The 26,588-nt window shown below is 46.5% G+C and overlaps 3 protein-coding genes across 7 annotated transcripts in view; 1 reads left to right on the top strand and 2 right to left on the bottom strand.

The window, feature by feature from the left end:
- HAND1 (heart and neural crest derivatives expressed 1) overlaps positions 1 to 564 on the top strand; it is a 1,350-nt gene extending 786 nt beyond the window's left edge. The window contains exon 2 of one of the 2 annotated variants that reach the window (XM_042881655.1): positions 389 to 564. In XM_042881655.1, coding sequence (XP_042737589.1) covers positions 389 to 487 — 99 coding nt within the window. In that variant the 3' untranslated portion in view covers positions 488 to 564. Of the gene's footprint in view, positions 1 to 385 lie in introns of both variants that reach the window. The other variant, XM_042881654.1, reaches the window with a different exon arrangement.
- A 6,510-nt stretch (positions 565 to 7,074) lies between these two features.
- Positions 7,075 to 17,639, bottom strand: SAP30L (SAP30 like). 2 transcript variants are annotated; one of them, XM_042881699.1, is made up of 4 exons: positions 17,454 to 17,639; positions 15,731 to 15,853; positions 14,016 to 14,114; positions 7,075 to 12,098 (listed from the first exon to the last, which is right to left on the bottom strand). In XM_042881699.1, the coding sequence occupies exons 1-4, from the start codon at positions 17,637 to 17,639 to the stop codon at positions 11,970 to 11,972; spliced, it is 537 nt and encodes a 178-aa protein (XP_042737633.1). In that variant the 3' UTR covers positions 7,075 to 11,969. The 2 variants fall into 2 exon arrangements, with proteins under 2 accessions (XP_042737633.1, XP_042737634.1); XM_042881700.1 differs by having other exon boundaries at positions 11,964 to 12,111.
- A 3,193-nt stretch (positions 17,640 to 20,832) lies between these two features.
- Positions 20,833 to 26,588, bottom strand: part of GALNT10 (polypeptide N-acetylgalactosaminyltransferase 10) — an 83,288-nt gene continuing 77,532 nt past the window's right edge. For all 3 annotated transcript variants that reach the window (XM_042881491.1, XM_042881492.1, XM_042881493.1), the window contains exon 12: positions 20,833 to 26,500. In XM_042881491.1, coding sequence (XP_042737425.1) covers positions 26,333 to 26,500 — 168 coding nt within the window. In that variant the 3' untranslated portion in view covers positions 20,833 to 26,332. The remainder of the gene's footprint in view (positions 26,501 to 26,588) is intronic.

The following is a 26,588-nucleotide window of genomic DNA, read 5'->3' as shown; positions in this document are numbered from 1 at the left end:
AAAAAAAAAAAAAAAAAAAAAGGAAAAAAAAGAAACAGAATAACGTTGGGGATTTCGGTGGAGGAAAGGTCGGGATTCGCGCGGTCTGCGCGGGGCAGCGGCCCGAGGGCTGACATCTCGGCGGTCTTTCCTTCCCCATCAGCCGGGCCGGATTGGAGCGGGGTGGCCGCGGCTCTCCCGTCCGTTTCGGGAGGAACAGATCGCATCGTACCGTAATAGCAATAATAACTATAACGGCAGTCATAACACTAACAGCAACCGTGATATTACGAATAATAATCATAGAAGAAAAAAAGGAGAAAAGCGCAGGCTCCCTATCCCGGGGCTGCTAAGGGCCGCTTTGCTCGGCCCGGCTCTCCTCTCCTCACTGGTCTTTTCTCCGCAGCAGCCCGAGGTGTACTCGCAGCCTTTGGCTCACGGCGAGAAGAAGCTGAAGGGCCGCACCGGTTGGCCCCAGCAGGTCTGGGCTCTGGAACTGAACCCCTGAGCCCCGCTCCATGTGCAATGCCGTCGGGGAGGAGCGGCGGGGGCACAGCGGGGCCGGTTGCCGCCGTGCCCCCCCCCCCCCCCCCCCCCCCCCCGTCTCCCCGGGCTCCGTCCCCGTTTTGAAGCCATCCCCGCTCCCCCCGCCGCCCGCAGCCCCCGCCCGAGCCGGGCCGGGTGGGATCGGTGTTGTTCGTTCGCTGTTGGAATAGCGGAGAAACCCCGACCGCGGCCGAGAGACTGCGTTGAAACTACCTAAGGTGCCTCCGGGACCGCGCCTGGGCCGGGCGTTCTACCTCAGCTCTGCATGACCACTTCCCGAGGGACCGGGCGCGCCACACCACGTATTTAAAACAAAACAAACAAACAAACAAACAAAAAAACCCCAAAACCGGAATAATTAAAAAAAATTAATAACAATAAAATTTAATCTTTATGCAAACGATTCCGGGTCCGCCCGCTCCTCCTTCCCCGCCGGCTGCAGAACCGCGGCGTTGGTTGCGGGACGGGGCAGCGGGGCGTTTTTTGCAGTTCCCCGTCCTGCAGCCCCCGCCCGGCGCGTGGTTCTGAGATGCCCCGCAGCGCTGTGTGCGGGGCGGCACCGCGGGCTCCGTTCCATCGCAGCGCCGCGGTTCCCATTCCTCTCCGCACTCGGCAGCTCCCCGCACAGCTCCTCGCAGCGCTATGGCAGGGCTGAGCCCTCCACAAAACCCCAAACCTCCTCATTGCAGCCTCTCAGACACGGCTCTTTGGGCTGCTTGGGGCGAAACCAGGATGGGAACGGCGTAAATTCATTGTAGGGTTAATACGAGGGCTTAGCGGGGAACATTCTAGCTTCTATTTCACTAAAGTAAATCAACAAAGATGTAACACCTATAAATCGCAGATGTTCCTATGAGGATCGCTGGTTTAAGGATCACGTTGTGCGTGTGCCCGGATCCGGATGGCCGCGCTGTGGGTACGGATGGTGTAAGGAAAGCAGCGGGCTGTGAGATGCAGCCCCGGCCCCTCCAGCCCCACCGCGGCTGTGCGCCCGAGCAGAGCCATCCTCCCGCTGCGCTGCTTTGGATTTGCATTATACAAAGTTCTGCGTGGCATCGGTTCTGTGAGTTAAACAGGGAGGGGGCCCCTGTAAAAACAAAAAGAATTTTAAAAAATAAAAAAAAAAAAAGGAAGAAAATGTACAGAAAAGTGGCTGCCAGTGTCCTATTTAAGGCTGAGTTTCACCGTTCCTTACGGGGCTGCTTTATAACGCTCCCAAGCTGACTCTGGACACTCTGTGCCATGATGGTGCAGCCCGAGCTCCTGCTCACACGTTCCAGCCACTCTCCCTCACCATAAGGCATCGCACGGGGCTGCCCCATAGTGTGGGCTGGGGGAGGAAGGGTAATGGATGCGGGGACAGCTGTGCTGCACAGGGGTCGTGCAGCAGTGTCTCCGGACCCAGCACTGAGCTCCCATCACCGGCAGCCTGGGCACACTGTGCCTGCAGCCCTCCCAAAAACCTCTGCTGCTGTTTCTCCCGTGGGTTTCCAGTTCTGGCAGTGGGATGCCCAGCACTGTTGGTGCAGCTCCTCAAGCACTGCTGTTGGGAGTGCAGTGCCTACTGGCAGACAGCATCTGGGACATCACTGCCATGCACACCTCCCTCATGTCTTTGCGGATTTCCGAGTAAAAATGCTCTCTGTTTCCACGTCCAGAGCAAGGAGATTTTTCAGTGAGATTAGATCACAAAAACAAATGCTACACGTTTCCTGTGCTCCTGTGGTGTGTGTGTGTGAGCAGCCCAGCGTGCAGGGACTGCTGAGCTGGGGAACAGCAGCTGCAGGACATCCTGACAGCGGGCAGGCAGCTGCGTGCAGCTCCTACCTCAAGCATCCCCTTTCCCACCCAGCAACACGTACCGAGTGGCAGCTGGGCCGTCAGCTTTGCATTTTTGGCCACCTGATGGCACACCTCCCACTCGACCCTGCCGTGAACTTGGTGCTGCTGGGACACGACAGCTCCCAGCACGGGGCTGCGGCAGCTCGGGCAGAAGCAAACGCCCCGGGGCAGCACCCTACGTGCTGCAGTGCCTCCACTGGGATGCAACCACCGGGAATGGCGGAGCAGACCCTGACCAGACACAGGGATAGGAGTTGGGCAGCAGCGCTGTCGGGTCCTTTTCACCCCATCCCTGCATCTCTGGGGCTTGAAGAGTCCTCTCGTCCTTTTGCATATTTCTGCCCCGCTCCTTGTTGTTGTAGGTATTTATGGGCCTGTTTATCTGATCTCCAGGGAGCCCGCTCTTATCTCAGAAGCAGCGACGGAAGGGTTACGCTGGACAGCTCAGTAGACAGTATGGAGCCAAATAAAATACCAATCTGACAAAAAAAAAAAAAGTAAGAAAGAAACACCCAACTGCAGCCCCAACCCCAGCTCAGCCAGGAGCAAAAGGGGACCTGGAGCAAAACAGTGAGATCAGGGGGTGCTGTGCACAGTGTGGGAAGGGGAACGGCACCGATGCAGTGGCACAGCACAGGGAGATGTATGGGGTACCTGTAGCCAGCATCAGCAGGCTGGAACTCAGCTCAGCGCTGCTGCAGCCTCCAGCAAGAGGCACATGGGCACACGGGGCAGCAGAGCTGTGCTCTGAGAGCACTGAAAGAGAAAAAGCAAAAGGATTTTTTTAAAAACTCAGGGCTTTGGTGACCTGCGCTGCAGCAGAGTCAACCCCAGCCCCAGCAGCAGCTCCCCGCAAAGGTCACGGCCAGGGCCAGGGCAGATGCAGGGTGATGGGGATGGTGATGCAGGGCAGGGTGGGGGCAGCCCCTGTACCATGCAGCCTGCACCCACCAGCAGTGAGCCCTGGCCTGCAGGTCGAATGCAGTTCGGCCAGCACAGGATGGGATGTCTCCATGCAGGAGGGGACCCTATGCCAAGGGGAGGGTCCCCTTTACCCCTTTTCCTCCCCCCTCACCCTGTCACTGCCCCCTCCCCAGCCTGCACCCCAGTAATGACCTGCTCTTAAGGAAGCGCCTGACAGTTGTGGCCATTTAAGGTAGCCCCAGCCCCTCTTGGGAGGGGTAATTGGGTCATAATTTGTTTTCGGTGTCAAGATGGCGTCAAAGATAAGACAAAAATCTCCAGGTTTGGGGGCTAAAGAGACAGGAGAAATCCTGACCCGGGGCCGACCTCAGAGGAATGGCCACAAGCTCCAGTAAGGAAGATGGCAGGTGAGAGATTTACAGCTGGGGCAGCTTTTTGATCCTCACCCAACACTCGGAGCCGCTGAGCCCAGTTGCCGGCTCCCGGGTCAGACTGTCTCCTGCAAGGACTGCTCAGGTGGAAGGATTCTGTCCAGCACACGGCCCCTCAGCTGTAATGCTCCCAATGCTTTCCCTTGAATCTCCGTGCTCGCAGAGCCACGTGACTGGAGACCCACCTAAAGAGAAGACTTGTTCCCAAACCATAGCCTGTAGGCACAACCTCCAAGCACAGGGTGACACTGCAGGTAGGAGGCAGATGAACACTCTTGCATTTATTTATTTTTAAATAAATCCACACTCTCTGGCTTTGCACCCCTCTGACAATCCCCACTTGGATCCACCAGCACTGTGATCCACCCAGGCTGCATTTCCCCATACAGCCAACAGCACTGGAAGAAAACCAAGAGCAGTGCACCCTTCCCAAGAGCATCCCTGGCACAATGGACAAACTGCAGTCCCATACCCTACACCTCTTCAACACCAACCTGTATTGCTTCACCCCACGAAGGATCCATTTCCAGCTGGGAGAAGTGCACATTTACTGCTCTCACAACACTCACAAGCTCGGGGTGGGGATCAGTAAGTATTCTCCAAGCAAGCATCCTTACTTGTCAAGTTCCCTTTTTTTTTGCCTGTTTGTTCTTTTGCATGAGGAATTCAGGTCCTGACCACCCCGAAAGATTTTATAGTAAGCAGAGAACCAGGGGAATTGATGGTGTCACCAGCAGCTGAAAGGAGAGGAATCGAGAAGAAAAAGGGATTTTTTTTTCTCAGTCTGCAGCTACGTTGACAAAAGTTCTCATGGCCCATAACTGACCTGCAGGAGCAGTCTGGTTGGAGTGCCTTGGCTGGGAGCAGCATCCCAACGTGAGGGGCTGGGCAGCTCTATGTGCTGACCTGCTGCATGACACGTGTCAAACCAAAAACTCCCTCAGCTGTTCACCTTTCCTCTTCCAAGTGCTCCTGCACCCCAGCCCAGCTTATTGTGTGAGGATCAGAGCTTACATGCAGCAAATGGTAGAAATTATTGGGGGTGGGGTGGGGGTGGAGAGGATGTTGGGGGAATTCCTTCCATTAGAAAGGTAGGTTTGACTCAATGAGAACATCAAACTGGTGGGCACAGATCCTTCCAGGGCTGACTGGATAGAGACAAAGACCCAGACACTCACTTGTGCTGTGAACGAGACCACTGTGGGATGCAACCCAGCTCCTCCCCTGTCCTGTGAACAAGGCAGATTTGCCCACACAGGTGTCAAGGCCAGGAGGAGACACTGCAGGCAACGCTCAGACACTTGTGCTCAGTCTTCTCTGTGGCCACAGCTGGGATTCATTATTGTGCCCCCAGACCTTGCTGCCCTGAGCTGTGGCAGGGGAGCAACCCCCCAAGCCAACTCTTCCCTCCTCACCTGCCTTGCAGTCACTGCTTTCCCCTGCATGGGCAGCTGTGCTTCCATCTTGGTGCTCTCTGCTGAGGAAGCAGATCCTGGAAAACATTCAAAAAACAATTAAGTAAAAGCATGTTAGGGGGCTTTGAGGTACTTAGGAAAGAAGCCAAGGCTGCTTGCAAGGATAAGAGATCTCACTTGGCAAAGTGAGATTCAGCATTGGCAGAGCTGCAGTCACCTCTTATTGGATACAAGGAAATAAATTAAAAAATAAGAAAAAAATAGAGCAAACCCAAGCCCTGAGGCTCTTCCTCCACCCTCAGCCCACTCTGCTCAATCACATCTCCAAAGCATAAAACCATTGAACGTATTTTGCATTTTTCCCCAGTCCTCTGTGCTGCCCTTTCTGCTGAGGAGCAGAGAACCGGAGCCTGGTTTCCATCAGCACAGCAAGGAGGCTGCAGGAGGGCTCACACAGACAATCAGACACGTTCAATTTCAATCTCCAGCAGGGGGAAAAAAAAACAACAAAACAAAACCAACAAACCAACCCTTTTCATGGTCTTCACATCCCACTGCAGCATCACTCCACTTCCACTATCTGACAAGCCCAGCCAGCTCCTGCCCAGCAGCCATCCTGGGGACAGGGAGCAACCCCCAGGCCATGGGCACCCAGCACAGCGAGCCAACACTGCCCTCGCACGGCAGCTGGGAGCACAGGCGACAAGGCGGTGCCGGTCAGGGCGCCCAGTCAGCTCGCTGCAGTTTCTGAGTGTAAATACATGAAAAAGAGACTGAGTGGATTCCTCCCTGGTGTTTGGAGCATGAAAACCGTGGGCTGCTTGGCGAGCAGCCAGCACGAGATTAAGCAGCGTTATCTGTGCAAGCTGCAGGTTCATCAGCAGTTTGTTTCCAGCACTGGATTTCCCAATATACCCTGCATGCTGAAGTTGGCATCTGCAGAACTGCTGTCTGAAGTTGTTCTCCCTTCAGCCCTGCTGCCTTTCCCCCACCAGCTCCTTGCTGTGCTGGCAGACTCCAAGCTCACAGCTTTGGGAATGCAAATGATGCAGCTTCTTCCTTTCCATTGGGGTTTGCTGTCCTCGTCCTCACCTGAAGACCTTTCCCCGACACCTCCTAGAAATGCTTGGCAACATGCAGGTGACGTCCTGCTAAGTTTCTGCTCCTGCTCTTTGTGACCTCTGGTCTTGTCTTCTCCAACTGAAGGTTCCCCAGCACTCCTGCAGCATGCTGCCATGCGTGCAAAAAGATCCTGAATCTTTTCTCAGGCTTCCAGACGTCCCCAAACACAGGCAGTGAGGACACAAGGACTTTTCTGCAGTGCCAGCTCAGTTCCTCCCAGCGTAACGGACTGCCTTTAGCTAAGAGATTAGATTCAAACAATTACTGATCACTGATTTTGTTGCACATCAGAGTCATTTAACTCGACAATGAAAAAATCAAGTAATATATTTTGAGCTCTCAGCTTTCTATCATTCCTCTCTGTGATACTCCAGGTGTCTGAAAAGCTATGCTATGTCTTTCCTGGCTAAAAATCAAGGCTAAAACATACCTCAGACAGTACCAGCAGAAACTTAGGAGATGCCACGACAGGCTTCAGGAGAACAAGTATTCCAGCCACAACTTCTGCCATAACTCAATTCTTACTGAAGCAAAACACAGGAGTTGTCTTTGCTTACAAGGATGATGGTCAGGATGAAGAGCAATACAGGAAAATGAAATGAACCAGAGCTCTTCATGGAAGACAATCTCTCTGCTTAGCTGATTCACACTGTGACGTTACACGTTAGCATTGCTCTGGACCAGCACCCACCTCAGCATCTGGGCAGTGAATCAGAAACACCTGCCACAAAACATCCGTGCAAAGCAAAGTGCCATTGTTTCTGGAGCTGAAAATGCTAAGAGAAGAAAAGCAAATACAAAAGGGAATGTAGGCCTTTTTGCTAGATAGATCATTTATTAAAGTGAAATTCAGCATTTCATCTCTGTCAGACAGTATAGATTTATAGTCTTATACACAGTGGAAGCAGGACATTTCCTACACCTCAGAGAAATGAGTTCTACAATTTTGCTATAAGTTACTAAGTAGCTTTAACAATACACAGCTATATTACACAGTTAAAAATACAAGGTGTCCAAAACATTTGGCATAATATCAGCACAACACATGGAGGCCAGAAACAGAAGAGAGAACACAGTTTTCCTCTCCCAGTTAGCCACTGAAAGACTCCAAGCCATTCTGTGAGTTACCTGCTGTTCACCTCCCCTGCACCCAGTGCTGGGCAGGACAGGAACCAACCCAACTCTGCCAGGGTGCAGCTGGGAGATGCTGGAGGTGTACAGCATGGCCTGCAGAGATGCTTGTGAGGGAAGTTTGGGTTTAAGGCAGAAGCCCCCCACTACTCCCCACATTTTCTTCAACCATTTCATGCATTTCTAACAGACGTGCTCACAGCCAAGTCAAAAACACGAGATCAGGGACAGCTGTGAGAAGTGCAAGGAGCATCTTACATCCTAACTGTTTGCGCTTTGGAAGTGGAAAATGAGATCTCCCCTAACTTGGTAAGCTAGAGATGGCTAAAGGACATCAGTGACAAGAGGAGTGAGGCATCAATAACATTCCTTCACCTTTAGGACTCTGCAGTCGACGCTGTGGGCAGTGCAAGGACTCCTTGTGGTAGGGAGACCACCTCCTATCACCCACTCTGTTAAACTGTAGAAGCAAAGTGACGCTAGTGCTCTAGGGAAGTATAATGATCTGCCAATTTAAATAAACAGTCCTCCAGCAGACCATTTCTCTTCCCTCCAACTGCAGTTACTGCTGAAGATCTCCCATTGGTATTTACATTTGGCTCAACCAAAAGACGTAAAGTGCACAGCTCCCCCTCCTTCCCCTCTCATAAAACATCCATTACTAGAGTTAACACAGAAAGAGTCTTCCCCCACCTTGCTAACTGTGGAAGCGTGTTTTGCTCAGCCTTTTACATGGGCTGTGTCCTGTTGTTTTTTTTTTTCTCCTTGCTATCACGATGTGCTTGAAAGCATGCATTTACTATGGATTATTTTGGCTCACGATCTTCTTGTACGTAAGATCAACTTTAAAATGTCAGACAACATGTTTAGATCAAACTTTGTACACCATGGAATCTGGTGGTTTACAGCCACACTTCTGAGGAAAACTGGGACACCAGAGTTTTGGGGCCAAGCAGTGCAAGCCTGTCCTCTCTGCTTTTTAGTCTGAACATCTAAAGTGCCTGTCAAAAGAAACATCAGCTTTTAATGCAATTGCTTACTTCAGGTTGATATACAATACTCTTTGTGAGGCAAAGTGTTACAAAAACTTCATTCTAACCCAGCCTCCTTGGAAATGCACGCACTTCTCAGCCACCAGATTGTTGCTGACCTCACTCTTCACGTTTCAAACTCCCTTGAGTGGAGCTCAAGCCAACAGCTACCAGTAATTATTTCTTCTTCTTCCCTTAAAGAGAGCAGAGGGTCTGCACACATGATAAAATTAACTCTGGTAGAGATGTTTCTGCATTATTTGGATTTCATATTAATGGATTTGGATCTGATCAGAGGTCTAATGAAGTTGATGCAGCTCTTCAACAAGGGTTGAATTAGGCTATGGAATTGAGTTAGGCTAGGTAATGGCTGGAGGGCTTCAAAGACAGTTCTCTACCCCTGGGTGAACATCTCCTATGCAGGCTTGTAAGAAATAAGCTTCCACTCTATCATAAATGGAGAATGACATACGGTCATCCCCCATGCCCCAAGGCTTGTGCTCCATGGTTCAAAGCTAGACAGAATTTAAGGCCCAACTGTGAAAAGCAAAATGTGAAAGAGGCAAAAAAACAACCACCACCACCCACCAGATGTCATACCAGCCAAAGCCATCTGGGTCTTCCGCCTTTCCAACAAGTCTCATCTAAAAGTGCTACGAAAACCTCATGGCTTCATAAGTGTGAGGTTCAAACACATTTACTTTGAAATTAAAAAAAAAAAAAAAAAAAAAAAAGAGTTGGAAAGTTTTTTAATTGGCATGCAGCATAAGGAATCAGATACACAGAATGGTATTGTACAGAATGACAATTGCATTGTTGCGTTCTCTGGTTATTAGACACTAAATGCTTTTCAAGAATCACAGGCACCCTGAACATGGATATTGCTACTGAATTGACATGTGAGTTCAGTTTATAGCGTGGCAGCCAGAAAGTGGCCAACCCTTCCAACAAGACATCAGCTTTCATTTGCTCAAGGCGTTTTGCTCTAGCTAAGTTGAGAACAAGGCAATAAGGCATTCGCAAGGATTTATAAGGCTATGGGGTCTGACAGCCAAAGATTCTTTTGGGGTTTTTGTTTGTTTGGTTGGTTTTTGGTATCTTGCCCCTAAGTCTTCCACCTTATAAACAACTGCTAATGGCTGGTAAACATCACTTCATCATCACATATCACTATTATTATTAGTTTTCCAAAAAAGTATGATTGCTTAAGAGCGAAACCAAGGATCACATTTCACATCAATTGACTATTTTCAGAAAAAAAATAAAATAAAACAAATTCCTGGATACCACCTCTGCATAAAGCATTCCAGTGAATACACCTGAACAGATGGAACCTGCCACCATATTTCCTCAAAAAGAATCATTTTGCTGCTGGCTGCTAAAACACCCCAACAGATGTATTTAGTCCTAGAAATAAAACAAATAACAAGAAACCCCAAACAAACTACACTTTTTTTTTTTTTTTATACAGTTTTGGTCTACAAGTTACACTGAGGCATAACTCTCAACTCAGAAACTCATTTTCTCTTAATAACATCCTCTGACTACGTGAGCACTTTGAATATTAACACGCAGTCAGAGAAAATACCCTTCTAGCTATCTGTCCTGAATGAGAGAAGCCAGATCTCATTGACTGATGTGGGAGCTGCTCCATCCTTCCAGTAAGGATCACCATAAGTCAGAAATTTTGAGACATTCACAAAATACCAGTACTTGACATTCTCTCCTCATTCTCTGAGCACTTCTATTCCATGTTCTTCGGTTTCACACCAAACTGAACGAGGAAATGCTGAAATCACCACGCTCCCAAAACTTCACAACTGGGGCACGTAGCATAACAGGTTACGTCTGGCTATGACACAGAACTTATACATGCTGAAGCTCATTTAACATCTCCTTAGACTTTTAGCACACCATTCAAAGCTGATGTGGACACCTTGCTTTAAATTGTGACTTGATTTTTTAGAGACCTTGGGAGAGCTTCACTCGTGCCTTACAAAACATCTGACGCAGCGTCAAGCTGGGACTGCGACCGTGTGTTCTGTTCTTCAACACAGCATGGTCTAGATTCGGGTGACTAAAATGCTAGCCAATGTTTTCAACTGTTGAGTTCAGTGCTTAAGGCTTGTTGAGAATATACTCTGTGTGTGGAGTCTTGGCATCTTGCGACAGAATGGAGACAATGGTTAGGACAGCATGAACACAGAGCGGTGCTTTACAGCAGATCCCCTTGTATAGAACTTGAGGTCACTGGAGAGCAGGCAGACGTGACCAACAATTTCATCAGCTCCTTTAGCCAAAATAACTACTGTGTTGTTTATAAGGACACGTTGGCTTTAAATAACAAAACCAGAGATATTTCTGTCTACAGCACTGTTTGTGAGCACCAGCAATCCACCCTCCAGGTCACAGAACTCTTAGCAAAGCACAAGTAACGCTCACAAGAGAAAAGTGCTTTCATACTTCTGCTCATTCACAGAGACAGATGAAATGCACCACTCTCCAGCCAGTTCATCGCCTTGGTTACTGTGCTACATCCATTAGCTGAAGTCTGATTCACACCAAGCAGAGCACACTGACCCACACTGCAGTTTTGTGACACCTGTTAAAGACCAGCGTCAGTATAAAAGTCACACTGCTTCTGATTGATACCTGATCTGGCATAGAGCTTAAGAGACGGACGTCTTAACAACCCACTGTTTCACCTGCTATCATTAAGTCTTGAATACAAGGGAAACAGACAGAAGTGAAGTGAAAGAGCATTTCTACCAACATGATCATTCCCAGCAAATTTGCCTTGATACCACATTCTGAGGAGCTGCAAAATTCCTTAAATGCTTATAGATAATTAAGAAGTGAGTTCTTAAATTAAAAAAAATAAAAAAATGGAAAAAAGAGATTCCAGAAAGTTGTTTGGCTTCCATTTTGGGGGGAGGGGGGGAAAGGGAAGATTAAAAAAAAAAAAATAAATCAATTTTCAGTCTAGTTGAGTAGTTCAGTGGAGCAGAGTTGGTGAGCTGGAGCATTCATAGAAGTTTGAGACTTGAAGCACTGCCTCAAGGCAAGACAGAGCACGTGTATGTGGGGAGCAAGCTTCAGACAAACTGCTGAGCCACGCACCTCGACAATGCATTTCATCTCTGCTGCTATTCCAGTCCTGCATGAAAACAAACTGCATGGCGTTTGGTGAGACAGCTGAATTCAGGGGAAAAAACCCCATCCGTGACCTAAATTGCATTGAGATGTAGATTTCCAGAAAGATTTTAGAACACAACGTTAACAGATTCCGCAGTCCTAAGTTTACTCTGTTTCCTTGTTATTGTCATTGCTTTATTCCAACGTGAGTTTTAAATGAGAAGTCTTCAGAAAAATGGTGTGCACATGTTCTCAAATATTCCTGATAAGAACTGTCTATACTTTTCCATCTTCCAGATTTACTGCATTAGAAAAAAAAAAATTACAATATACTTCAAAAGTTTTTATATATCTAAAAAGCACAATACCACGTGTTCCTTCAAGATCTCTCCTATTCCAGGTCTTGTTACTCTTCATTCTAGTTGCTTGCTACTTTCTGATTTCTGGTCCAGCCTGCTCTTGTTGTTCTTCACCATATAGATGAAATAAGCCAGAGTCTCTTTCTCATTCACAGGAATATTCCTGAAGTGTCGACTGACAGTCTAGAACAACAACATACAAAAAGACAGAAATTTGGGAATTTAAAAGCAGAAATAACCAGAACTCCGGGTTCCCTGCGTTTTCCAAAAGCTGATTTTACGGTTGCTGAGCACAATACACTCCTAGGCAAACATGCACAATTCAAACTGTCAGTCCTCCTTTACCTCTCTCTGTCTCTCTCTTTACAGCTGGAACGTTCATACGAGCAGAACACAGTCTTGCCATGTCAGCAGTATTTGCAGCCAACCTACAAGCGGAATTTGAAAGCCAGAAAGTCCTCCTGCCAAAGCAGCATATTCTCATTTCATGCCGAGATTATTTGGAAGAGTAAAGTCTTCCTGCATCTCAGTATTTTAAGGTGGGGTGTCAGAAACACTGAAACACTTTGCTATGTGAACCAGATGTAGTAAAGTCTTAGATTCCAAGGGAAAATACACTGGGTAAGCTTTCACCAAAAGGAATCCCTGGGGATTTGCAATGGGAATGTCAGGGTTCAGTTAAGGCTACCCATCTCAGATTTGAGTGTAAGCCCTGAACCACAGCTGCTTTCTTTTCCCCCTTAGAAAATGAATGTAGAAAACACCGGAGCTGGCCGAGACCTGCTTCTTATATCGAAGAAGCTCTTTTGGTTCTCAGTACAACTCCAGAGCTGGATATTGATGCAGGCTGAGCAATAAGTCACTCCAAGAAGATTTATGGAAGTTTGAATTTTCCTTACGGTGGGGTAGCAGCAGGAGTCTAAGAGCCTCAGGCAGCAGTGATTCAAGCATGGGAGCTGGACGAGGATCCAGCGTAGTGTCAAAGCTGCTCAGACTTCACAGGAAATCTGGGAAGTGTGTGACAACTTTAAGTTAGGCTCCCTTTAAGGTTATTTTCTGCTTGCACAGTAGGTTTGTTTTTTTTTTCTCCTTTCCCCTCCTGGGCATATGCATGGTAAATTGCTTAAGTATGCAGTCCTTCATGGCAGGAGGCAACCAGCAGACTGGTTACTTATAACATATAAATCTGATATACTAATGAGGACATACAATCTTACTCCTATGTGCACTACACTATATATTCTCTACGTTCATTCTCTAGCTGACTCTGCAAGAAGAAGAAAGTGTTTTGCTGTCTTTTTAGGTTGTTCTTTAAAGTAATAGCAAAACTGTTCAGTCTTTGGGAAGACAGCTGTGAAAACTCCAGCTCACAAAAATAACCTCATTATCACTCAGTAACTGCTACAGTTCCTCTAAGTGTGGAGAAGACATTTCCTGGAGAATGCCTTCAGATCCCATTAGGAGAGAAAGAAGAGCAGATGCATGTCAAGCACAACTACTCTGACTAACAGAGTTGCAAGGGAGTTATTTCTCAATAAATATGGTGTGACAGAAACAGTAGAGTTTTTTCCTTAAGGAAAAAAAACCAACCCTTTACTAGAGAATCATAAGACATTGGGACAAGGGAGAGAAATAAGGAATCTGAAGTCACGGTCAATGATTTTGCCTTAAAAAAAAAATCGGCAATTTCAAGCAGTTCAGGTGGCTGCAAGGAAATAAAAAATAGGGGCACTTAAGGTAACTATTAATGGGGAAGCTTTAATTTCAGAAAAACAGCCATCTTCAGCTAACACTCAGGCCAGTCAAAACTATGTTCTCTAAAGGTAACAGACTGTGTCTATAAATACAGAAGTAAAGGAAGCAGGAAAAAGCAAGTTACTAAAACATGCTTTTAAGAACAACCTCCCATGATTCCCATGACCACCCCGGGTGAAAGAAAGCACACGGCTTTCTGTTCACACCATCCCCCAGATCTGCCATGGAGCACATGCTGCACGTTAGTCACTACAAGTACTAGCATCCAAGAAAAGGGCACTCCAGCATAGGAGCAAAAAGCATTTTAATAACAAGAGAGAATACTAACACCTCGTTATCACTTACTTCTGCCAGCTGAGCCTTGTTGAGTCCAGGCCTGGTCTGCAGCTTATAATGTCTCTTGTAACGTCGCAGAGTGTTCACTTGGAGCTGGAACAAGTCAACCTGGAAGTGAAACAGAGCACAGGGGATGAGCGCTCACTTTAGCATCTATTAAGCATAGATGCAGAGTGATCTAAAAATAACTACTTCCTCATCAACAGAGCTGCTCCTTGCTTGCATTCAGAACCACGTCAGCTTGCCTTACAGACAAATCTAAATCTATTTTATACTTGTTAATGCTGAAAGACTAAAACAGCCTCAGGGAAATACGGAATTTCGTTCTGGTTCACATGCTGTCAACAGAATTGCTGGCCAATTTCTACTATCAATTACACCTCCGCAAGCTCTGAGCAAAAGGAAACCTTTTGTTCCCATAAGGTTTAAAAAGCTCACATCCAAAATACCAGTTTTGCAGGCACTGAACAAATGCCTTGTGACATAAGACAGAGCTCAGAGATAAAACGTAATTCAAACATATCAGTGGGGGGTGCACTGCTTACAAGCAGGTTGCAGGATGAAGATCATGTGAGAAATGCCACGTTTCAGAGACAGAGAAGTTTTGCATATTTCCTTCCCCTCCTTCCCCCCCCCCCAAAAAATAAATGGAAAAAAATGACATAAAGACCAACATGCTGCACAGTTCCATGTGTGGTAACATGATGAGCATCCCTCAGTTTTAAAACAGCACACAGCATACACAAGCTGTAGCACCAACATCCCTGGATGCCAGCTGGGCTTTCAGCAGCTGTTACGGTAACTGATGTGATGTCAGTATTGTGAAGTTCCAACAGAAAACCAGATGGAACAGAAGCACAAACAGCTACAACAAAGGCTCACGTATCCTCAAAAGGAAAAACAAATCTCAGTGCTTCTTCCAGACCTCCAAGCAGGTGTGTGGATTGCTGGCATAATGCCTTACTTTTCTTTTGAGGAGAAACGCTCCTTGCCAGCACGGGAGGCACATCCAGCAGAGGGCTCTGCTGGCACGGCCAGAACTCAGGGCCTCCATCACGATTACCTTTGCTCAACTTCATGCAGTGCTAACAGTGCCAGAATCATCAAAAAGCAAACACTGCATACAGCTGGACAAAGGGGCGATTCTATCATTTTGTAACGCAGAAATAAATCTGTCTACCTCCTTAAAATAAATAAATGCTACCAATACAGTCCATAACTTGAATGTAATTTTTAAGCAGCTAGAAGTATGACATACAAAGGTCTGCAGAAGCCTAAAATCTCTGGTTCTCACCAGTCATACAGAGATGGATTGGATACTCTACAGTCTTTGCAAAATGATGCATGCTAGCTAACAAAGAACCACATCAGGACCCCAGTCCCCTCTGTAAATACAGTTTGCTTAGCTTCAAAAAAAGGAAGTAAGGTTTTCTTATCTAAAAAAGGTAAAGCAGCCTAGCAGCTCCCTGTTTGGAAATGGTACGTACACAAAGCTGTGCAGTTAGATTATTACACTTTTTTTATAGCAAGCTTTACAAGATCAGAGAATTCCTACGGGGATGACGAAGAAAACCAGGATATCACACATCAGCTAAGTCTTGGAAATAAAAAATCAGAGCAACTTCACAGCAGTTGTTGTGGTGCTGAGAATATTCCAGTGAAATTTCACCAGGCCCAACACTGGTTAAGGTTAAGGAATCTACAAGCTCTTGGCAGCTACTGACCTCCGGGACGTCCGTCTCGTGCTCAGGAGAGTCGCCTCCATCATCACTTGTCTTCCTTTTCCGTTTGTTTCGGACACTTTGAATAAAATTCTTGTGAAAATCACATATATACAGATGTCTCACCTAAAAAGCAGAAGTGGTAAAAAAAAAAAAAAAGCAATCAAAACAGGCAGTGTAAAAATGGCATCCAGCAGTATTACAGAGTACCTGCTTACTTCCTCGTGGCTAACGTTAAGAAATTTCTAATCTTAAAGCCCAGGCATGGAAGATTGCTTACACTACAAACACTAAAAACAAGGGAAATGAAGGACTCAAGAGCTCCAGCTGAACCTCTACAGATAACATATTTCTTCTTTATGGTTGTAATCACATGTCAGAGAAAAAAACAACAGTGGACTGTCTGGAGGAAATGCATCTGTTTAGGAATTACTGCCAGGGTGCTACCAAGAAATATGTTGCTCTGTTCCAGCCTTGCAAACTTTCTGTTTTGAACAGTAAGTGAGATTATTAATTTAGGCAAAACAGAAATTGGCTAATTATCTCAGTTAAAAGAGGCAAACTAACAGCAAACGTATCCCTTTGCCATAGCTTATCTCGTCACAGACCCTGGATTTTAACTGAAGTTATCTCACAAGAAGTGGCACACGTACAAAAAAAAGGACCACAAATGATCAAAATTATTTGATACCAATAAGATAAGAATATCTTCAAGTGATGCACACACCCTGCATGCCAAACTCCTTCAAGCAGCACACTTCATACTCCCCACTTCATTCATCTGGTTTCCTCTTTCTATCTCTGAAACCCTTAACTTAGCAATGAAGACTTACTTTCTAGAACGAGGTGCCTGCACCACCAAACCAACCCACTGCACCCTGTGACCAGCAGAAACAACATTTTATTCCTAAAACCCCAGAGATCCCCTTCTTTCCATCACATTTTGTATCTTGGATGTGTAAAAGGGACGTAAGCAACAGAAGAAGCTGCCAAATGAAGGACTCGAAACTTCACCTTCTTTACCTTTCAGTGCTTTCAATCTGAGATCAGATAAGAAAAGCAGGCAGAGCAGACTTCCGGCAACAGCCTCACTTCTGAGAAAAGCCCTCTGCAGCCCCCACCACTGCTCCGCTCTATGCATTCTCTGCCCAGCAAGCCCGTTTCTATCTTCAGCTGACAGCTGTCACTTCGTGGCACAAAGCAGTCAGCAGCAAACCAAGCTGCTCAGTGCCAACCAGCCACCACATGTGCAAGCGCCCTATTTAAAAGGCACCTCACATTCTGAGCTTGATGCAATGGTTTATTTTTAAGTAACCCGCTCCACTATCGCGTTCGCAGAATCACAGAACGGCACGGGCTGGAAGAGACCTTAACGATCGCCTCGTTCCCACCCGCTGGCAGGGCTGCCACCCACGAGGTCAGGCTGCCCATTCATTCTCCTTAATTAACAGAGTCGGTTACGCTTAACTCGAGATAACAATCCGCACCGTTTATCTCACCTAGCAGCACGAGCGTGTTCCAGCACGAAACCCGCATTAAAACAGCAGGGCAGCCTCCAAAGCGCACAGCCGCCCGTCCGCCCAACCCGAACGACCCCGCCGCCCTCCGCTCCGCGGCTCGGTGCCGCCTGCATTCCGCGCCTGCTGCCGAGCACCAAGCCCGGCTCCGCACCCCGCAGCGCCCGGGGATCTCCGGGAAGGCGCGACGTCCGGAGGCCGCGACTCACGCTTTTGTCGATGTCCAGCTTCAGCTTCTTCTGCGAGATGCTCTTCTGGATCCTCTTGCTGAAGGACGCATTGCCCGCGGGCCGCGCGCAGCGATCACCGTCGTCGATGAGGCAGCAGCTCTGGCCGTAAAAGGGGGCGGCGGGCGGCCCGTCCCGGCTGTCCTCCTCGGTGCTGAACCCATTCATCGCCCACCCGCCCGCCCCTCGGCCCCGAGCGCGGAGCCGACCGCCGCGGAGGGAGCCGCCGCCCCGCCGCCGCCTCTCAGCGAGCGGCCCTCGGGGGGACCCCGCCGCCCGCCGGGGCCCCCCACGCCTGCAGGGGTCCCCTCGCGGGGGGGATCCCCCGAAGCGGCCCGGGAAGGACCGCCCGCCGCCGCTCGCTACCGGCGGTGCCCGCGGAGGCCGGGCCGCGCCGCGCCGGGCTCAGAAGCGCCGTCGCCCCCCGAGAAAGCTGAGACCCCGCTCGCACCGCTCTCACACACACAAAACCGCCTCCCCGGCGGCGGAAGTCCCGCCCCCCCGCCTGAAAGCACGGCGTTGATTGGGTGGACCAGACCCGGGGGCGGGGCATAGCCCCGCCGCTCTGTGATCCTATTGGGGGATAGCGCCGTCCGTCTGCCGCTACAGCGAGGCTCCGCCCCTCTCCCGCTCTCGTACGGCAGCCGGAAAGCCGGGAAGAGGGGGGCGCGCGCCGTTGCCAGGGCCCCGCGGTGCCCCCCCCCCACCCCCCTCTGCAGCGGTCTCCCCTCAGCGCCGGGCCCGCGTCCCTCACGGCGGTGCATGGAGGCAACCATGCCTCCTGGCGAAACCCGGCGGCTCCCCAGGTCGGCCCTTGCCTGGGCGCTGGGCTAATTAAACACCGCAAAAACAAAAAAAACAAAAAAACCCACCCCCCACCAAAACAAACAAACAAACAAAAAAAAAACCCCACCACCACAACAAAAAGCACCAAAAAAACACCAAGGAAAAGAAAATTTGGGGCTGAACGTGCATTGCTGCCCTCGTAAATAACTCTGACGCTTTCTGGGCATCACCCGACACTGAGGTTCCTTTAGGAGATTATTAAATACATATAATTTCTAAGTACACAACAGAGAGAGAGGGAAGAGTGAGCTTGGAAGCATGTTCCCCAGGCAGGCCGACTGGAAACATGCACAAAGAAATGAATGTTGGTAAAGGTGTCACTTTGGAAGCGCCGTCACCTGCAGGCCAGCAGGCAGCAAACACAGCAAACACTGCCAGTGGGCACGGGAAGCGGAAAGTCATCCCATCTTCCTGAGGAGGCTTCTTGTACAACCAGAGAAACAACGTGCTATAGGATAACATATTTTTGCAAAGCACTCATACAGATGGAAAAACGCGCTTTAGTGCAGGATGAGCTGGGCTGAAATTGCCCATGTGAAATACCTCAAAGGCCCACACAGCAACACTGACACTTGTGGCCTCTCCTTCCTCCAAGACAGCCCAAAAGTACTAAAACACACACGTTCCAGGCAGCCCTTGCATCGCCAAGTGTGTCAGAATAAATCTCAAGGGCAGGGCTCAGTCTCACTACACTTCCTCCATAGTTGACTCTTGTCTTGGTTTTCGTTGTCAATGAGTAATTTGTTTGTCCCTACAGCTACTGGAGAACCACAGTGCACTCTCCTGTGGACAGCAGGCCCAGACCCATCCACTCCAAGGGGGAGGGGTGGAAACAGCTTCACCTTGCAGCCCAGCAAGTGGACAAGGAAGAGGAAAGAAACTTAGAGGAGCAAAAAGCCCCCACTGATAAAAGCTTCCATCCTGATTGCTTGGGAGCCTGCCTGAAGCAGTATGCTGGTACATAGACCAAGGAAATGGGAAGCACGGAGGAGTGACAGTACATCTGCGGTCTTAGATTTCCTGATAGCACCTTTCTTTTATCTTAATGATACAAATAAAACTCAAATGTCAGGCAGGACTGCCTCAGCATTCGACAAACTCCCAACACAGACTGCAGGGACAGAAGACGAGAGCAGCAAGCAATCGGATAAAAGAGAACTTAATGGTAACAGCCACGGCTTCCTCCTGTCCCAGCAGCAAGGAGATGCTGCAGGTGCTCCTTGAATGCCTCCATGCGAAGTTGGCTGGAGAAAGAGGCACGGGTTGGTATTTACCATCCCACTGCATTTCATTTCTGTAAATTTCATGTAAACCCTGAGCCCAATGCAGATGAAACAAATTATTTTTTTTCAAGTTGTCTTGCAATATCTATTAACGGGGGAAAAAAAACCAAACAAGTTTCTCTTGTTGCTGTTTGCTATTTCAATGCTAGCTCCTGCCAGCTCAGGGTAATGCAGTGACACATCTTTTCAGTCTTCCATAAAAAAGAACGTGGAGGTCTTCATATAATTACAGTCTATTTCAGCATATTTATCTTCATGGGAACCTGAAGATTTCACAGCCTGCTGGACCAGAACTAGCTTGCTGTAAAATAAACTGCTTCACAGAGCCATTCTTTATTAGGTATCTATCACTAACCTGATCTAATAATTCTTTGTGGGAACTGCAATGAAGTGAGAAACAATGTTTCATACACCCATCAGCACCGAGGCAGCTTTAGTGCCTTTGAAGCAGCGATAGCCTGCTCACCCGAGTCAGCCTCTAATGAAATTAAGGAAACCCGCACAGGCCCTTAAATCTTACCTGGAACAGCACTACCTTCTAAAGATAGGTCTGCAGTATAGCTGTCATCTGGAAGTTGCTGTTTTAATGGCATCATTCACGGTTCTTGAGGCAGAAATACTATTCCCCAAAGAGTACGTGCTGCAAAAGATGTCCTGAGATGGCCTTTTTTTCACCTCCAGCCAGAAATCAGAGTATTCCCATTCACTCTGTGTTGGAGGCCCATAGAATCACAGCACTAGTGGTGCTACAGGTTCCCTCCCTCATCACCATTTCCGTGATGGCATACACTGAGTTGAAGGTGACACTGCTATGGTGCTTAAACTCCCACAGCTATAGGCATGCACTGCCCACTGAAATGCTTCCATGGCCAAGAATCACAGCGCAGTCTTCCCCTAGGAGTCTGCCTTGCAGTCGTCTGCTGTTCCCAAAGGAAGAGCCTTTCCATACCTTCACACCTGCATTTTCACACAATACTGCTGCCCCCCTTCGTTTTATTGCACTGTTTTTCAGTTTTACCCCATGGAGACATATAGAAATGAGCTTTGGGAAGAAATGGTGACATCTCTGGATGTTTCCCAGTGGGGCTGGAGGAGAGCACTGTGTCTTGTGTCAGGAATCCTATGGTATAGAAACACCAGACCAGGTAATGAAGCTATTTCTAAAAGCAGAGAGAAAGAAAATCAATCACCAGAGCAAAGCAGTCAGGGACAGTCATTTCTGCATACACAGATTCAGAAAACACATTAAAAATTTATTTTAAATATATTATAAAAGGAAGTCCATTCAACTTTAAAAACACTAGGCATTCTATCAATGATTCCCAGTTTATGAAAGCTACTACATTAAAGTGCTACAAGTCCTTTACCACCCCCAGATATTAGGCTGTTGGTCCTAATATGCACAGAAATAAATATACACTAATTCAAGAGGCACCATCCAGTTTTACAGATAAAATGCATGCAGTACAAGGTATAGACAAACTTCGATCTTATCACCACGATTCTGAAGAATATCTTTAAAACCAATTCTCTTCACCATCCTACAGAATAAAGCTATTTGTTGCTTTTATCACAAGGGTAAATACTTTCATCTTTTAGCTTGATCAGGTCATCTTTTTTTTTTGTTTGAACTTCTCTTGTGGTTGAAGGTCTCATTTGCTTGCTCTCTAATTAGGATTAAAACTCTTTTCCAAGAGTTGAACTAGTAGCTTTGAGACCACAGGATCCAGTGTCGTTACATAAGACTGCTGGAATCCCTAAAGTCCTTTGGGTAATACAGAGGTATCAAGAAAGCTCAAATGCAGTGAGCATAATCAGCTAGCAGAAGCAGAGTTTTAAAAAAAAATAGCCATAGGGTTTTACTGAGGATTTCTGTAATATATCATTGCCTACTTTCATACACAGATCTCCAAGTTCAAGTGTGACACTACAAAGGAGCTAGCTGAACACCTACTAAGGTAGAAAAATGAAGCACTTACAGCTAAATCTTACACTGGTTAGGAAACTCCAGCACACATACTCACCTTGCTTAGGTGACTCAAGCCTATTGCTTGATGCACTGAGAAATGGAGCAGCACCTCCTAGTGCTCCTGACTCGCAGCCTGGCTCCCCTCTTACCGTCTATAACCTTTGACAGGCCTTTCACACCGGTCTTCACAGATCCTGAAGTAACCTAAAGTTCTTCAACATTTTGGCAATAGTTTGCTAACTATTTAAGAAGCTTGTCATGCTAACTAACTGTTAAAACAAATCTACCTTGCTGCTTCTCAGGCAAGGACCCCTTAGGCACTATCAGGCTCCTTTGTCGCAAGTGCTTAGAAACACAGTAGGTGAGTATGAACTTGAACCACAGCAGTTGGGAACAGACAGCACACTTGGATCCCCTGCTAGCAGAGCCAGTCTGTTTCACACAATTTTAACAGCACTCTTCTGACTGAAAGAAAACATTACAGGCTGACTGCTAGAGGCTGTTGGTTCTCTCCAGTCAAAACTATTAAAGTGTCTGTTCCTATCTTGAAAGAATTTAAAACAAAGGCTACTCCCTTTTCACACCCAGCAGTTATGCAATTGCCCAATACAACTTTTAAGAGATCTCCCTCATCTCCCCTCAGTGATGCAAGTCAGTAGAGCTACTGTAACGATCCTACGATGAGAACAATATCTTCTGCAATACTGGCTGCTGGTGGTGCTTGTTTGACTTCAGTGCAGCAGGGAGAGGAAAGTTTGCTGCCTGGAAATTTTCAGTGAAGGAAAGCAAAGTCCTGTGCACAGATGTTACAGTAAAACAAACCAGGAAGAAAGTTAAGGGGAGAAATTGCTTTCTTGCTACTTCTGTATTAGATTTGAACGTATCCTTTCAAAGCTTCTTAGCGATTGAAAGTATCAACTTTCTGTAAGACACTGCTGCTACAGATCTGATCATTTTTATTTGTGATTTCCTATTTGGATACTCAGAACATGAAAGGCAGGACCTCACATGCCAGTGAAACTCATTAGCCTTCACCATGAACACCCGAAAGCTATCAAGAAAACCTCTGGTCTAGCTTTACTCATTAGTGATAATGTCCACCCTACCCACCCCCAAGTCATTAATGACATCAATTTAACAGAGGAAACCCAGGAGCTTCTGAATTACTGTCACCCACACAAATTTTGCACTTACACATTAAAAAGAATGCACACACACAAATTCTGCATGAGTCAAGCTTTCTCATACACCCTCATCCCCCCGGCCCCTTCCCCTCTTCTCTTGTCCAGCAAGGCACTAGGAAATGGTTCAAGTTTAAGCATTTGCTGTACATTTACATTTAAAAAGGCACATCTTTATTTTAAGGATGCTGTATTCCCCTTTCAGTAAGGCTCACTCTTTCTTCTACTACAACGTGAAAAACAAAGTTATATGCTGAGGCATGAAAAAGGACACCTTGCATGCATAAAGTCCTCAAACATTACTCTGTAGGCCTTGGAGGTTAGCACCTGTATGAAACAACGAGAGCTTCAAGAGCAAATCAAAGTATAATTACGCATCATAACACACATCCAAGGATCTCACTCTTGTCTGGGATTCTGATATTTTAAAGCAGCAGAATTTACGCAACCATGGAGTGAGGATTTGATTGAATATTTTAAGGAGAAAAAATGAAAAACATTTGGCATTGGATAATGACTGGTATTTAATCTCCAGTCTCAGCTTGCATGCGGATACGAAGATTTGCTTGTGTATTCATGCTTCAGCAATTTTGCTTACAAATAACCAGACGTAATCGGAATAATCAACCAGTTTGCCCAGCAAAGGCCCAATTAAAGATGTAGATGGTGAAATACAGCTTCTATTTCTCAATCAGTGGATGGTTGGCTATATTAAGTCTTCACATTAGTCAGCAAAGCCTCTAGGGTACTGAAACTTATAACGGATGTAAATAAATTAATAGCTCAAAGCCCAGTGAGCCAGTGAGAAATGTACAGAATTTGTGGGGCACTTACAAGTTCAGAACCCCAAATCTTTAGAAAACAAATGAGATCAACAATATTGAGAAGCACCCATAGGACCAGTCACCCTAAAGCTCCGGTTTCCACGTATTGTAATTGGTTATTGAAGACAAAACGCCTCAACATCCCCATGTCTTTTGATGCATACTGCTACTATCTGTCCTTTCTCACTCAATTAAGATCACTCTGTGGTAAAAGACCTGCTCATTACTGTAGTTCTTTCTGAAGCAAGCGTCCAGTAGGGCAAGCAGCTAGGACTCCAAAGCTCTCTTCACAAAGTGAGTCCAAGTACAAAGCAAGCCATGCATTTTAGAAACAGAAACAAACCCTCTTGTTAGAAAACAAAAACACACAAAGCTGCAAGCAGAAAGCCCTACAGTCCACGTACATCACTTGCTGATTGTGTTGCAATTATTAAAAAATGAAAATTGCACTGATCATGGACAAAGAGCTTCTTGTTCCACAGGTATTAAAACATTCATAAAGACATTTATTCAGGCCGTCTAGTGATCCACAGTCAGCACTACTAGACTAACGAGAGCATTAATAACTTAAGGAAAGCAAGTCAGACACAAAGCACTGGAAAGCGGTGCTCTCTCCCACAGGGGCGAAAAGAGATTCCAATGACAGACATATTGCAGATACTGAGAACATATGATGTCAACTCTGACTGACATTGGTCTCACCTCCATAGAATAGTGCTGCAGAACTGTCTCAAGGAAGTCTAGATCTTCTTTCCTTTCTTCACTCCCCAAATGTTAGACACGAATTGGCAACCCCACACCCAGCTGCAGTGCAGTGCCCACTTTTCCCCTGCTCTGAGACTGCCTGTACCAGGTGAATTAGTAGAGCAGGTCAGATACAGCCTCAGTTGTGAGGACACAAAAGGTGGAAATGATTTTGAACCTCAGAGTTAGCATAACAGACGTTAGAGCTACAGAGGCAGCTAGTTCTGTCCTAGTCTGCTCCCAACTTACAGACACAGCTCTATAGGGCCTCAAATATATCTAAAACACAGGTAACGATCCCACAGTTGGCAACAGGAGAAAAGGCTTCTTCTGGAGCTCTGCAAAGGTGAGAGCCAACTCCCTCACTTAACAGAAGAGAAAGATATGCCAGAACAGAGCTTTCAAGGAGGTCACATCCATTAACCATGTTTCTCAAGAGACCCAGGGTGCTGTACTGCACCTATCCTGAATACTTGCTGACTTTCACTCTCCCACAGCTGGTTGCACGCTACTTCCGCCTTCAACATTACTAAATGCTCAGCTGGACAAATTGTGGAACTGAACAATTATTGGAAAGGGCTGATTTTATTCCTTTAGGCAGCATCTTCATTCACGTTTTTTTTTACCATGAAATGCAACTGCTGCCTTCAGAATAAGACAGCTGATTTATTGTTTTTGCAACAATTTTAAACCAGCACGTTTGTTGTGTTTTTGTTTTTTTCAAGCACTCAGCTCAGACTTCATACTGATAGTTCTCCATTCATTCTTCAGTGTCAGCACTTTTTTCCAGCTTGAGGGATGAGACAGTTCTGGTTGTGTGTGGTAGATTCTGTAGCCAGACTAGAAGGGTATTACCTTGCACTGCTAACCGACTACACAAGGAACAGGGTATCAGCTGGCCCCTGGATTCCACATCTCTACTTAAGCAGCAGGTTTCCAGTCACTAGAAACTGTACAGTTCTGTGGATGTTGGGAAAGAAAGGGAGAGTGCATTCCCACAGGCCTAGAACACCACTGACCACAGGACTCATGATTAGAATAAACTACAAATGGATAAAAACTAATGGCTAATCCCAGCCCTGACTTAATTATTCTGAATTAATCTGTTCACGCCAGTGAGTTAATCTCTAAAGGAAAAACAAAAGTTGCCTTCACATTTAACTCTAAGAAACCCTAGAGGTCTCCATGATAAAATGGTGCTGAACAGAAAGTGAGTTTGGTATCCAAAAATCTTAACTTGTAAGAACTGTGCTCACTTAAAAGCTCTGCTGATCTTTCACCTTGAGGATTCAGCAGCGAGTGACAAACTGACTGCAAAACAAATGGACCAGAAACCCAGATTCCTCATCACCAATAACTGCAGCAATAACCCCAACACTCGGCTGCACTTCCTCTAGAGCTCTTTCCTTTATCAAAGCTATCATTTGGAAAGCAATAACAGTCAATCTGCTTGAAATATATTTTGGTTTCAGGAAAAAAAAAATTCATTTCATTTCACATTTTGATGGCCTATTTCTTTTTTATGCCTGTGACATCAGAGAATTTAATTTTGTGTCCAAGATTTTACTTAGATGGAATTTGAAAGATAAAGCACATATTCGGGAATGCTTCAGCAGGTGGTATAGCAGCTACATAAAGTACTGTATTTGAGGGTCCTAGAGAATAAAATCAGTTACCACCAGACCCACAAGGGAAATAGAGCAGTTAAAAAATAAAAATAAAATAGCTTGAATCACATTCAGACTCCTCTGAAAACAGAGTTTTTGTTCTCATCTCAGCACAGAAATGGCTCTGGCAAAGCCTTTAGAACTCCACCATTACCAGAAGAGAAGGATGCAGCATCTTCACAATAAAGACTGGCCCTGCTAGTTTACCTTCTCCTGAGATTCTCCCTTTTACCTTCATTAACTGTTAAAAAAAAAAAAAGGATTCTTAAAAAATTTTTTGTAACCCTCCCCAGTAAAAACTATAATTGTAAAATATATATATAATATATATATATATTCTCAGTCTTTTAAAGATCAAGATTTCTGTTAAATTTTTCCAAGATGGTTGAGTTTGTATGTTCAAATATCCACTGCTGTGTTGGAGATGAAGGATTGCAGCTGTTCATAAAGATCTTTCGGTCACTCTCACTGCAGTCCATACAGCTGCTGCTTACTGGATGGTAGAGGGTCTTGTCCTGGAGAAGATACATTTTGTGAGGTTGCTAAGCAGAGGAGCACAGCTAATTTAAAACCAACCGAAACGAGACTTAAAAACCAAGGCAA

Source organism: Lagopus leucura, unplaced genomic scaffold, assembly GCF_019238085.1.
Source record: "Lagopus leucura isolate 7727_CA_CO unplaced genomic scaffold, USGS_WTPT01 Super-Scaffold_100030, whole genome shotgun sequence".
Lineage (NCBI taxonomy): Eukaryota > Metazoa > Chordata > Aves > Galliformes > Phasianidae > Lagopus > Lagopus leucura.
This window is presented reverse-complemented; position numbering and strand designations above follow the sequence as displayed.

Excerpts from the sequence above, each read along its gene's own strand:
- SAP30L (XM_042881699.1), bottom strand. The coding sequence starts at position 17,639 with ATGAATGGGTTCAGCACCGAGGAGGACAGCCGGGACGGGCCGCCCGCC. Across the intron at positions 15,854-17,453 it reads AGCTGGACATCGACAAAAGC|GTGAGACATCTGTATATATG; the intron begins GTGAGTCGCGGC and ends TCTGCTTTTTAG. Across the intron at positions 14,115-15,730 it reads ACGAGACGGACGTCCCGGAG|GTTGACTTGTTCCAGCTCCA; the intron begins GTCAGTAGCTGC and ends TTTCACTTCCAG.